Here is a 13,893-nt window from a genome sequence, read left to right as displayed (position 1 = left end):
TCCGTAATTGACAATCAATTGACACGTGGTAGAGGGAAATTGAGACATGGTACTAGATTTGATATTACCATGGTATGGTCTGACCATATCTGCATTGCATTTAGTTTTGGGGTTAATTTTTGGGATCTTATGGTGGGGTGTTTTCACAACTAATATGTGCCTTAATTAAATCTTTGTGTGTTCTCTTCCTCTACCAACGATGATTGCCGTCCTATAGAATCACCGTTTTTAGGATGTTCTTTGTATGCCTGATTGCTTTCAAGGGAGTTTTCCGTTTGCAGGAAAATTGACTAATAACGTGCACTCACTCACACACCAAGTCACCTCTTTCCAGTGTGTCTTTCTGTTCTGGACTGGATCATTGCTCCCAACTAATAGAGATCATAGAAATATATAAAGTAGAATGGCAAAAAGAGAATGTCATCAAAAGAACGGGACCTGTCTGTTTACTATCTACATTGTAGCTTGTTCCCTATGTAAAGACGGAGAAGAAAGGGTTCATTTGAGAAGGCAATAGGGAATTCCATCAGCTCTCCCTCAATACCTAAAATCCATCTACATGAAGTTGTAAGTCCTGGTCCTCTGTAGCTCAACTGGTAGAGCACGGCGCTTGTAACGCCAAGGTAGTGGGTTCGATCCCCGGGACCACCCATACACAAAAATGTATGCACGCATGACTGTAAGTCGCTTTGGATAAAAGCGTCTGCTAAATGGCATATTATTATTATTTTTATTATAAGTCAATGCACAGAATGTGGACCAGATTACATTGGGAATGGAGGTTTAAAGTACAAACAGGAGTGGAGCGACAAACGTGTCCCCAACATCCTTGGCCTTTTCTACTTGACTGTCAGTCTCAACAGACCTGAGGACTAGTGTAGGAAGGGGATCACCATTTTAGATTTAGCTACCAAATCGAATAAACCCTTTTTTGAGATCCTTTTTGTGTTTCTATATAGAGAGATTTAGAGTTATTATCCTTTATTGTTCTGGATAATGTCATAATGATTTATTCCCCAAATCTATTCATCCAATATATTGTTTTTATAATTCTACTATGAAAAGTTAATATACTGTATTATATTTCCCTGCAGCTATTAGCCTAAATAATACTAGTTAGCTAATGGGAGCGTGGGGCTGATTATTAGTTTGTGTATTCTCTCCAAACATGGCTCCTTCATGTTTTACCACCGCTCTAGTTTAACACCGAGCAAGATTGAGAACTCTTCCCATATACTACCAGTGTGCCTCTATGGGAGCCTTTCAAGTTAACCCCCAACACAAAACACAGATTGTCTGTGTCCCAAATGGCACCAGGGCCCATAGGAGTCTAGTGTACTCCATAGGAAATAGGGTGCCATGTGGGATGCACACAATGCATTTTCAAAGGAGAGGATTTGTAATATTGTTTATTTGAATATGAGCTCTGTACAATGAAATCCAGCATGGCTGTTGCAGCAAGTTTGGATGTCCTTTGCCATTAACTTTGCATGAGGCACTTTTTTTTCTCTCTTTTCACGTTTGTTCTCTCTTAACTTCTTTCTGACAAATGTATGCCAGTGTCATTAAATGTGCCAAATGCATGCCTTTCACACTAACGCAATCATTTAGCTTTTCTTAGCAGTGGGATGGAAAAACCTTTGCTTCTCTCTCCCCTTGCAAATGATTTCCCTGTTCCAATTCAAATGTTCATGATACGATGAGGATGAGTGTGATGGCCGGGTCTTGAGGGGCAACTAGTCAAATGTTTTGAGCAGCCATTTTGCTGCCTTTGTACTAACACAATTTGAAATTAACATTCTGGTATTTAAAAGGGATTTGACCAATTATCAACGTGCCCCATCAACATCCTGGTATTTCAAAGAGTAATTAGACCAATTACCAATGTGCCACACATAAACATCCTGTTTTTTCAAAGAGATTTGACCAATCACCAATGTGCCACCCCGTTCTCGCAGTGAAGCCTGACAGTTCGTCAGAGAATCAAGGCCTTGTTATTCTTCTCATGTCACACTGTTATCTGCTCTAATGAATATATAACTTTATTTTCCCCACACCATATGAGAAATGATGCTAATGGTAATGATAGTAAGGGGAGAATATCAATAAATGCCACCGCTGTTGATAAGATGACATTTCCCTCAGAAGTTTGTTTACTAGGGAGTTGTTCTATAATGGAGCACTAGATATGCTCATTAGCATACAAACATCCAACAATAACCAAGCATTAGTCCAATTATTATTAGGACTACCTTTAGGTTGATTTTTTCTCTTAGAATTTACAGGAATTCTGTCACGGTTTTAGCGAGAATGAGGTGTTACCTTGCGTGGGGAAAGGGATGGGTTTTTCAAGATAATGTCTGATCTTTTTGGTCAAGCCGCCAAAACAATAAGTCAGAAGAGAAACATGTTTTAATGTTCTCACCATGTAGTCTTATCAACACTAAAACAACACCAGAACAATGCTGGAGACAGTAGTCACTCACCTCTATGTGATTCAAGGTCCTGATTCTCCCGGTAATAACCAGACCGTGTGAAGATATCCTCAAAGTTAGACAATGATACGCTAGATTCATCAGAGGACGACTGGGGAAATGTGGATTTATGGTGTAAAGCACAGTGCACATGATCAAGCGGCAACACAGTTAAAACTGACTTTATTGCCGCCATAAACTCTGATAGAGGAGAGGGAAGCCGAGCGTCAAAAGGGAGAGTGGGAGAGGGAGACCGAGTGAGGGAGACAGATTTGATAAAGAGAGCGAGAGAAAGAATGAGAGCGAGGGAATTACGGTCGACTACAGAGAGCCAGGGAGGAAGAAAGAGAAAGAAGGGAGCGAGAGAGTGAGTGAAGGAATGCAGAGAAGACAGAAAGTGTGATAGAGCGAGTGATTGAGAGAGAGAGAGATGGAATGAGTGGCAGAGAGAGAGAGAGATCAAGCGATGGAGAGAGAGTATGTCTTCGCTGTCTTGATGTGCAGTGACTTTGTAACTTCCTGTGATCAGTGTACACTGCACGGTGCTTCTCGGAGTGCAGCTGGCGGACGAGGGAGAGAGAGAGAGAGAGGGGTGTGCTCAGCCGCAGATTAGAATACATTTACAAGGCTGACAGACACCCTCCCACTGCGAGACACGCTGCCGTAATAGAGAAAACGCTCCCCACTGCCCGCCACTATTGATAGATAACAAGGTTAAACTCCAGAAATCATGCTGACTGCATGAGCTCCAAGGTGCTACGTGGCGTCGCTAAATCTGACACCTGAAGTCAAGCACAGATGGCAGCTGATTGATTTTGGCCTTTGGGAAATGAGAGCAACCTGTTTGTTTCACTTGTGGGAAAACGGGCATTTTAGGGGTTAATTCCATGGGAAATCAATCAAGCGCAAAGACAATTGGATTTGTGTCAAATTTTGATGTTTTCCGAAATGACAGTTTGTTGGACTGTGAACAAACTGAGTAAACTGATCTGAAAATGTTTGTCAAATCATCATGATACAGATCATTTGAACTGTCTCTTTTAATATTATATTATAGTGTCATTAACATTGAGATCCTGTACAGGCTAATTAAAGTACACAAATATTAAATTACAGTCCCAAAATATGAAAATTATTAAAATAGGAACCAACTCACATAGAGGGCAAGTGAACAGGATCCTCCATATTGTTTCAAAATGGCTGCCAAACGAACAGACAATGTCTTACCATGATGCACCCTCAACTTTTAGTACAGCTATGTTACCCTATAAGTGTTTAGTAGTGTATGTAGCCATGTGAGCGCAGTGTGTAGCCTATGTAATGTCAGAATAAGGTGCGCTTGATACCTCTTATATTTGAGAGGAAATTCTTGGCCTACTAATGATTGTGCCGTTTGTTGTCTTTTTGCACATTAACTCCTCTCCGCTGACCGCTGCATGCAGATCACTGGGAGCAAAGTCACGGTAAGTACGCCCTTTATATTATTACGCTTTATGAGTCGTGTTCCTCTCCTCCCTCCCCTCTCTTCTCCTTTCCCTTTAAAAAATATTAAATTCTAGTCAGTTTGTCCCCGAATCTACAAGTAAGGTCATCTTTTTTATGGCTTACATATTTTTTGCAGAATTGATATCGCTAATAGGCTGTGATTTGGAAAGGCTATAAATTGTTGACACAATTCTTGCATGCAAATTCAAACACTTTTCAAATGAGGGATTTCTAAATTGTACAGCCTTGCAAATGAACTGGGGGCCCTTTTGTTGGTCTAAGCTGTTTCCCTTTTTGAAATGGATTGCAGACTAACCCATATTAGCATTTAAATATTGTAATACCAGGGATGAGCAATAGCTTTTAGGCAAATAATAATAATCTGCAATCTAATCTGTTTTTTGGAACGTTTTGCATCTAAATGGCTTTCATTGTGTTCATTCTTTCCTTGAGACAGCACACTGAGAGAAACGATCACTTAATTAGATTGCATTACACATAGACACACACACACGCAATGCGTTCGCTGATTGAACAGTGGAAAATATATTGAGTGCATTATTCCTCAACCTTCCAGAAAAGTTTAATTTAGCGGCGGTGTATTCGCCGCAATACATCTGCATTTGTTGTCAACACCCCCTGTCTCAATCCCACAACATTAAGGCATGTCTCCTCTTTCTCAGAAATGTACGCCGTTGTTTGTGTTGTTGCTGTCACTTTTTTCTCCCCCACTAGCTTGCAAACAACCCTAATAATCTTTAGAAATATACACTGTCCAAGGGGCTGCTGAAGTTTCTTCATTTCTCCACCACTGTAATACGGTAATTGCAGATCTGCTCTGGCAATTTCTCACAAAGTAAAGCCCTATTGCCTATTGTGAGAAGGCATTCCTGTTTTCTGGAGCAGGGCTTTTGGGAAAAAAGCTCTCTTATTGCTTTTTGGTAGTGTAAATTGTCACCTTTAATGGCGTTTTATTGCTTTCATAAGCCTCCTTCAGGATTAAGGAGGCCCAGAGGCTTAGAGGGAACGAGGACAAGGTAAACCAACCAGTACACTGTGACCTGAGCTGACACCATTTACCCTATGTAGTGCTTTTGAGACCCCTATGGGCCCTGGTTAAATCTAGTGCACTACCTAGTGAGTAGGGTGCCATTTTGGATGAAGAAGACCTGGTCTGTGCTCTACTGATGGGCCCAGACAAACCTTCTTGTATTTTGACTCGCTCTAAAGACAGACGTTTTTTGTGTCGATTCTTTGCCAAACTGTTCTTTTGTGCCAGGTTATATCTGTTGCAAAAGTAGATTTTTTTAAGACGTTGTCAGGAACCGAAATGTGTCGTCTTGATTAGCAGGAACAGGGTTCATTGTATGCAGGAAATAGGTTGTGATAGAGGTGTACGAAGACTGTTGATCCGAGAGCAGCAGAGGCCTAGTTTGAAGTTTTGAACTGTCTCAGTGTGCCACTCCGACAGCTCACACTTTGAAGAAGTTTCTCAAAAATCTGAGGGCGCTAGTAACATTTCCCCCAACGTCTCTGACCTCTAACCTCTCCCTCAGTCAGACTCACATCAGTGCCCCGTGGAGCAGGATAACACGGAGCTAACACTGAAGAAGCAGGGAGCTGTCAGTCTGAAGAGTCTAAAAGCTCCACTCAGAACCTAAAGAACCAGTCAAGAGAGGCGTTTAGCTCGGTTAGCCTGGTGTGGCTACGGGTAGCTTTGGCTTGGGCTGGAAGATTCCCATTTTCACGTTGTCAGTGCGGCGCCTCCAAGGGATTCTTGTGCAGTCGGGGGGTAGTTGGGGGGCGGGGGGGGGGGGCTGGGGGAACTGAAGGTACTATGGGGTCTGTAGGGAGCCTGCAACACTTATTCCTCTGTCTCAGCCATGAAATCTCTCTGGCACTTTCCCCAAGTAGGGGCGCGAGGGGAGGCGGGTGAGCGGGCGGTGTGAATTGGCTCTAATTCAGTCTGGCCAGTGTGTCCACATTCACCTCCCCTACTGCTGAGTGTGTCTCATCTGCCTTTACACCTTGTTGATCGAGCTAGCGGGGGAAGATGAGGACCACAAAGTAGCTGACTGCCAAGTTTCCTGCAGGCAAACCAGACTGGTAAATAGACAGGCAGATAGATAGACAGACAGTTCTGAAGTCTATCGACCAGCTTGATGACTTCATAGGTCGTCCCTTTTTAAAATAAGGATGATTTACATCACAACTCAACCGCCACGCTTGGAACAACAGTGTTTCAATGGGTCCTGTGGTGCGTTAGTGCGAGCTGCCTTGGCACTTCAATAAACCACCAGTTACACACAGGCAGGAGCAGGGTTAGCCCCAGCTGGAATGCAGCTCTTGAAGCCCCCTGTACTGCTGTTTCCAGAGAGTTTGGTTTTAAGGGGTTACATGCCCTGCCCTTTAGGAGCTGATCTGATCAACTGGAGGAGAGCGATATCCATATGATCAGCGGTCCCTGAGACCGAGCCCGTTTCCAAGGTAACATACTGGTCAGCCTACAATATGTCAAGGAGTGAGATATGGGGAGAAATGGGGGTGGAGGGAGCCTAAAACATCTCAGACCTCGGGGACTGGAGGAGTCTGTTGGATTGGTAATGGCTGACTGGGTCCATTTCAGAGAATCATGTTTTTTTTGTCTGCCAGAGTAATGGACAAAGCTTGTTGTTTAAAAACATGAATTACATCTGGCTCACCCCTGGGGAAGCAGGCCTAACCGCTTCACTTGTATAAAATCGCTGAGACCTGTTTTTAAGGATGAATTCTTTTAGTGGTGTGAAAGCATGTATCGGCTGACAAGGCCTCCCCAAGGAGCGCTAGAACAGTTTAGTGACAGAATAGAGCATTGAAGTGATTGGAGGGAGTAGTTCATTTTCCCCCGAAAGTAGAGCTTCTACAGTATTCACAAGGAGGAGAAGGACATTCAACAAATATAGGAAGAACAGGACATAAAACATATTTCATAAAGGATATTCTAATGATTGGCATTGGCTTGAGTGTATTAGTGTATTATACAAGAGAATGCCTAACATTTCATTGCCAATGCTTTCTAGCGTCTTTTGTTCCAATGTTTGAGGAGAGGCACTTAAAACTATTCTCATTTAAGCTGAGATTTTATGTTTCTCTCCCGATTCCGCCTCTTTGTTTCTGTGTATTCCAGAGGAAGGTTGTATTCCCAGGCAAATCAATAACCTTGGCATTTGTTTTGCCTGTTCCGCTCATTTCATTGGCCAATGCCATATCAAGCGCGGCACGCCCTCCAAGGCTTTTCGTCACCTGATGCACTCCTGCTCATTGTGTTTAAGGCCTCGATGGATTGAGGGAGGGATGGATGGCTGTAGAGACAGAGTTAGAGGGAGCATCAACTGCCACCACTTCTTTCACTCGCTACCCTTCCTCGCTACCAGCAGCAATGGTTTTTGGAGGGCCTTTTGTAATAACAAAATCTGAATGAAACCAAGGCCACCCTCCCTTATCGCCTCTTCCTTCCAAGCCCCACATGTCTGAAAATACTTATTTTAGTTTCAAATAGGCTATTAAACTGTGTGTGGACCTTGAAAGACTAGCAATGAAGAACTGAATCAACGGCGAGTGTCCCCGCTTGCCCCTGGCTAGTGTTCAGTATGGACTCCAGTTTAATATTTAGATTATCGCTTTTAAATGTGTTGTGAGACAGTATCTTTGTGGCGACTTGATTGGAATGACATGTAAAGTTTGTAGATTTTGGGCAGTATCAAACCATTGTTTTTCCCATGACTGAAACACATTGATGTCTTAGAGATGAATGCAGTTGATTACATGGGAGATACAGTGCATTCGGAAAGTATTCAGACCCCTTCACTTTTTCCAAATTTTGATTTGTTACAGCCTTATTCATTGTTTTTTCTCCTCATCAATCTACACACAATACCCCATAATGGTAAAGCAAAAACCGTTTTTTATAGCATTTTGCACATTTATAACAAATAAAAAACTGAAATATCACATTTACATAAGTATTCAGACCCTTTACTCAGTACTTTGTTGAAGCACCTTTGGCAGCGATTACAGCCTTGAGGCTTCTTGGGTATGACGCTACAAGCTTAGCACACCTGTATTTGGGGAGTTTCTCCCATTCCTCTCTGCAGATCCTCTCAAGCTCTGTCAGGTTGGATGGGGTGCATCACTGCACAGCTATTTTCAGGTCTCTCCAGAGATGTTAGATCTGGTTCAAGTCCGGGCTCTGGCTGGGCCACTCAAGGACATTCAGAGACTTGTCCCAAAGCCACTCCTGCATTGTCTTGGCTGTATGCTTAGGGTCGTTGTCCTGTTGGATGGTGAACCTTCGCCCAGTCTGAGGTCCTGAGCGCTGTTGAGCAGGTTTTCATCAAGGATCTCTCAGTACTTTGCTCTGTTCATCTTTCATCGATCCTGACTAGTCCCCCATTCCCTGCCGCTGAAAAACATCCCCACAGAATCCCCACCATGCTTCACCGTAGAGATGGTGCCAGGTTTCCTCCAGACGTGACGCTGGGCATTCAGGCCAAATAGTTATATATTGGTTTAATCAGACCAGAGAATCTTGTTTCTCATGGTCTGAGGGTCCTTTAGGTGCCTTTTGGAGTGGCTTCCATCTGGCCACTCTACCATAAAGGCCTGATTGGTGGAGTGCTGCAGAGATGGTTGTCCTTCTTGAAGGTTCTCCCATCTCCACAGAGAAGCTCTGTCGGAGTGACGATCGAGTTCTTGGTCACCTCCCTGACCAAGGCCATTCTCCCCCGATTGTTCAGTTTGGCCGGGCGGCCAGCTCTAGGAAGAGTCTTGGTGGTTCCAAACTTCTTCCATTTAAGAATGATGGAGGCCACTGTGTTCTTGGGAACCTCCAATGCTGCAGACATTTTTTGGTACCCTTCCCCAGATCTGTGCCTTGACACAATCCTGTGTCGGAGCTCTGCGGACAGTTCCTTCGACCTCATGGCTTGGTTTTTGCTCTGACATGCACTTCTCAACTGGTATTTCTGTTTTTTATTTTATAATACATTTGCTAACATTTCTAAAACCTGTTTTCGCTTTGTCATTATGGGGTATTGTGTGTAGGTTGATGAGGGGAAAAAATATTTTAATCAATTTTAGAGTAAGGCTGTAACGTAACAAAATGTGGAAAAAGTCAAGGGGTCTGAATGCTTTCTGAATGCACTGTATATTACTTTTACGTTTCATATTTTACCTGTTGAGGTGATATTTTCATGATTTACATTCATCTACTCACAAAGTGTCAGGGGACAGTCTAATGGGATCAAGACTTGCTTTCTCTCATTTCAGTCATTACTAAGAACACATCTATCTTCTTCAAGCCATATTGTACTGTCTATAAGCCTATGATTCCCTGCTATAACGTCAGCAATGCAGCTCCATTAGGCCTATATTGAGTCTGTAGATCAGTGGTGTTGTTTGTGTTGTGCGCTAGGCCATCAGTCATATTCAAGTTTCCCAGGGCTCAGCACGGATTGACAGTAAAACAATATTAATTTTCATTTGTCCCCTCGCTCTTCCCCCGAGCCCTTTATTAATACTTCAATATCGAAACTTGGTACCCAGACACCTTTTTGCATACAATTTTAATGTCTTTCAGTCCAACTCTAATTCAGAAATGTCAAGTGTAGATCTGATTGATTCATACTTTATACAATTCGGAGACCTTTTCTAGGATTATTATACGTCTGTTGAGTCTGTCGGAATTCGGCAGCATGTTGGTTTTGAGAGAGCAAAGGGATTTAAATATAGTGCTCATGAATTGAATTAAGCAGCATTGTGCAAGAGTTTGCATTTCTGCCTCTTGACGAGACATGCTATTTATTAACTTCCTCTCTTGTCTACATGGCATTGTAGCTATTCTTTTACTCCAAGTTGGATGTTTCAACCAAACAAAAACCAAATAATTAAATGCCTATTTATACTTCCAATGTACAGTGCATTCAAAAAGTATTCAGACCCCTTGACTTTTTCCACATTTTGTTACGTTACAGCCTTATTCTAAAATTGATTAAATTGTTTTTTTCCCTCATCAATCTAAACACAATACCCCATAATGACAAAGCAAAAACAGGTTTTTAGAAATTTTAGCTAATGTTTTAAAAATAAAAAACGGAAATATAACATTTACATAAGAATTCAGACCCTTTACTCAGTACTTTGTTGAAGTGCCTTTGGCAGCGATTACAGCCTTGAGTATTCTTGGGTATGACGCTACAAGTTTGGCACACCTGCATTTGGGGAGTTTCTCCCATTCTTCTCTGCAGACCCTCTCAAGCTCTGTCAGGTTGGATGGGGAGCGTCTTTGCACAGCTATTTTCAGGTCTCTCCAGAGATGTTCGATTGGGTTCAAGTCCGGGCTCTGGCTGGGCCACTCAAGGACATTCAGAGACTTGTCCCGAAGTCAATCCTGCGTTGTCTTGGCTGTGTGCTTAGGGTCGTTGTCCTGTTGGAAGGTGAACCTTCGCCCCAGTCTGAGGTCCTGAGCACTCTGGAGCAGGTTATCATCAAGGATCTCTCTGTACTTTGCTCCGTTCATCTTTCCCTCTATCCTGACTATTCTCCCAGTCCCTTCCGCTGAAAAACATCCCCACAGCATGATGCTGCCACCACCATGCTTCACCGTAGGGATGGTGCCAGGTTTCCTCCAGACGTGACGCTTGGCATTCAGGCCATAGAGTTCAATCTTGTTTTTATCAGACCAGAGAATCTTGTTTCTCATGGTCTGAGAGTCCTTTAGGTGCCTTTTGGCAAACTCCAAGCTGGCTGTCATGTGGCTTTTAATGAGGAGTAACTTCCGTCTTGCCACTCTACCATAAAGACCTGCAGAGATGGTTGTCCTTCTGGAAGGTTCTCCCATCTCCACAGAGGAACTCTGGAGCTCTGTCAGAGTGACCATCGGGTTCTTGGTCTCCTCCCTGTTATTGGCCCGGGTGGCCAGCTCTAGGAAGAGTCTTGGTGGTTCCAAACTTCTTCCATTTAAGAATGATGGAGGCCACTGTGTTCTTGGTGACCTTCAATGATGCAAAACATTTTTGGTACCCTTCCCCAGATCTGTGCCTCGACACAATCCTGTCTCGGAGTTCTACGGACAATTGCTTCGACCTCATGGCTTGGTTTTTGCTCTGACATTCACTGTCAACTGTGGGACCTTATATAGACAGATGTGTGCCTTTCCAAATTATGTACAATCAATTAAATGTATCACAGGTGGACTCCAATCAAGTTATCGAAACATCTCAAGGATGATGAATGGAAACAGGATGCACCTGAGCTCAATTTCGAGTCTCATAGCAAAGGGTCTGAATTCTTATGTAAATAAGTTTTTTCTGTTTCTTATTTTATAATACATTTGCAAACATTTCTAAAAACCTGTTTTTGCTTTGTCATTAAAGGTTATTGTGTGTACAATAAGGCTGTAATGTAAGAACATTTGGAAAAAGGCAAGGGGTCTGAATATGATCCGAATGCACTGTATTCTACTTTTGGATACTGTATTACTATACTATTGTTTGCGACATCTTGGCAGCGTTTCTCCTAGATTATTTTCCATGCTTGGCTTGGCTAACCTTTCGCTAGATTCAACTGAAATGTTCTTGTCTTCAACGCTCCCCAACTCCCACTGCAGAGGAAAAGCGGAGAAGTCCCTTCTCTTTTAAGTGTGATGATCTTTTATCTTCTTATCTCTTCTCGCCTCACCTCCCCTCTCCTCTTCTTTTCTCTCCTTACCCCTGTTCTCTCATCTATACTCTCCTCTCCCCACCACTGCATTATACCTAATACAGTGCCTTCAAAAGGTATTCACACACCTTTACTTTTTCCACATGTTTTGTTACAGCCTGAATTTAAAATGGATTCAATTGAGATTTTGTGTCACTGGCCTACACATAATAATCCATAATTAATAAGAAATGAAAAGCTGAAATGTCTTGAGTCAATAAGTATTCAACCCCTTTGTTTTGGCAAGCATAAATATTTCAGGAGTAAAAATGTGCTTAACAAGTCACATATTAATTTGCATGGACTCTCTCTATGTGCAATAATAGTGTTTAACATGATTTTTGAATGACTACCTCATCTCTGTACCCCACACATACAATTATCTGTAAGGTCCCTCAGTCGATTCAGATTCAGATCAAGCAGTGAATTTCAAACACAGATTCAACCACAAAGACCAGGGAAGTTTTCCAATGCCTCACAAAGAAGGGCACCTATTGGTAGATGGGTAAAATAAAAAAGCGGACATTGAATATCCCTTTGAGCATGATGAAGTTATTAATTACACTTTGGATGGTGTATCAATACCCAGTCACTACAAAGATACAGGTGTCCTTCCTAACGTAGTTACCGGAAAGGAAGGAAACCGCTCAGGGATTTCACCATGGATCCAATGGTGACGTTAAAACAGTTAAAGTTGAATGGCTGTGATAGGAGAAAACTGAGGAAGGATCAACAACATTGTAGTTACTCCACAATACCAACCTAAATGACAGAGTGAAAAGAAGGAAGCCTGTACAGAATAAAGATATTCCAAAACATGCAAATTGTTTGCAATAAGGCACTAAAGTAAAACTGCAAAAAATTTGTCAAAGAAATGAATTTTATATCCTGAATACAAAGCGTTATGTTTGGTGCAAATCCAAAACAACACATCACAGAGTACCACTGAGTACTCATCTTTTAAAACATGGTGGTAGCTGCATCATGTTATGGGTATGCTTGTAATTGGCAAGAACTAGGCAGTTTTTTAGGATAAAAAGAAATGGAATAGAGCTAAGCACAGGCAAAATCCTAGAGGAAAACCTGGTTCAGTCCGCTTTCCAACAGACACTGGGAGGCAAATGTACCTTTCAGCAGCACAATGACCTAAAACACAAGGCCAAATATACACTGGAGTTACTTACCAAGACAACATTGAATGTTCCTGAGTGGCCTAGTTACAGTTTTGACTTAAATCATCTTGAAACTCTATGGCAAGACTTGAAAATGGCTGTCCGGCAATGATCAACAACCAACTTGACAGAGCTTGAAGAATTGAAAACATAATAATGTGCAAATATTGTACAATCCAGGTGTGCAAAGCTCTTAGAGACTTACCCAGAAAGACTCACATCTGTAATCGCTGCCAAAGGTGATTCTAACGTACTGTATTGACTCAGGGGTGTGAATACTTATGTAAAAGAGTTTCTATGTTTCATTTTCAATACATTTGCAAAAATGTCTAAAAACTTGTTTTCACTTTGTTGTTATGGGGTATTGTGTGTAGATGGGTGAGATGTAAAAAAAAAAAAAAAAAAAAATTGAATTCAGACTGTAACAACAAAAGGTGGAATAAGTGGAGGAGTATGAATACTTTCTGAAGCCACAGTAAATCTATTTTCAAAGGAAGAGAGACAATCAGGCTTCGTGCTCTCAAAGGTAGAGAGCTGGATCTCAATATTTTCAAGTGAACATGAAAGGGCGTCTGGAGTGGACATAGTATGCTGATATTGAAAGCATAGGGATTGCGACACTACCTGTGTGTGTGTTTTGATGTCCTGATGTCTTGTGTTTTGTAAGTAGCACTGTCATTGGCCCTGCAGCAACATCATGACTTGAACATGTCCTCTCCTCTCAGATTTGGATATTAAGGAGAAGAGGGAGGAAGAGAGAGTGTGATGGAGAGAAAGAGCCAGAGCCAAAGATAGAGAAGTACAGAGAGGGAGAGAGTGAGACATTATTGAGACAGAAACACAGAAAAAAGAAGTGTGTGTGTGTATGTGTGTGCCTGCTTTTCTGTATGTGATATTCTGTGTGTGTCTGGCACGCCTGCTTGCCTGTGTGTCTTCCTCTGTGTGTGTGTTTTGGCTTTGTTTGTGTCTACTTGCCTGTGTGTCTTCCTCTCTGTGTGTGTGTGTTCCTCCATGTATGTTTGTGT

At 42.2% G+C, this 13,893-nt stretch overlaps 1 protein-coding gene across 1 annotated transcript in view; it reads left to right on the top strand.

Moving 5' to 3' along the window:
• diaph2 (diaphanous-related formin 2) overlaps positions 1–13,893 on the top strand; it is a 643,868-nt gene that overhangs the window by 51,143 nt on the left and 578,832 nt on the right. Inside the window, exon 6 of the mRNA XM_084147077.1 lies at positions 3,917–3,937. Coding sequence (XP_084003203.1) covers positions 3,917–3,937 — 21 coding nt within the window. The remainder of the gene's footprint in view (positions 1–3,916; positions 3,938–13,893) is intronic.

The sequence above is a fragment of the Coregonus lavaretus genome, assembly GCF_964263955.1.
Source record: "Coregonus lavaretus genome assembly, chromosome: 29".
NCBI lineage: Eukaryota > Metazoa > Chordata > Actinopteri > Salmoniformes > Salmonidae > Coregonus > Coregonus lavaretus.
Note: the sequence above shows the minus strand (reverse complement) of the source record. Positions and strands in the feature narration are given on the sequence as shown.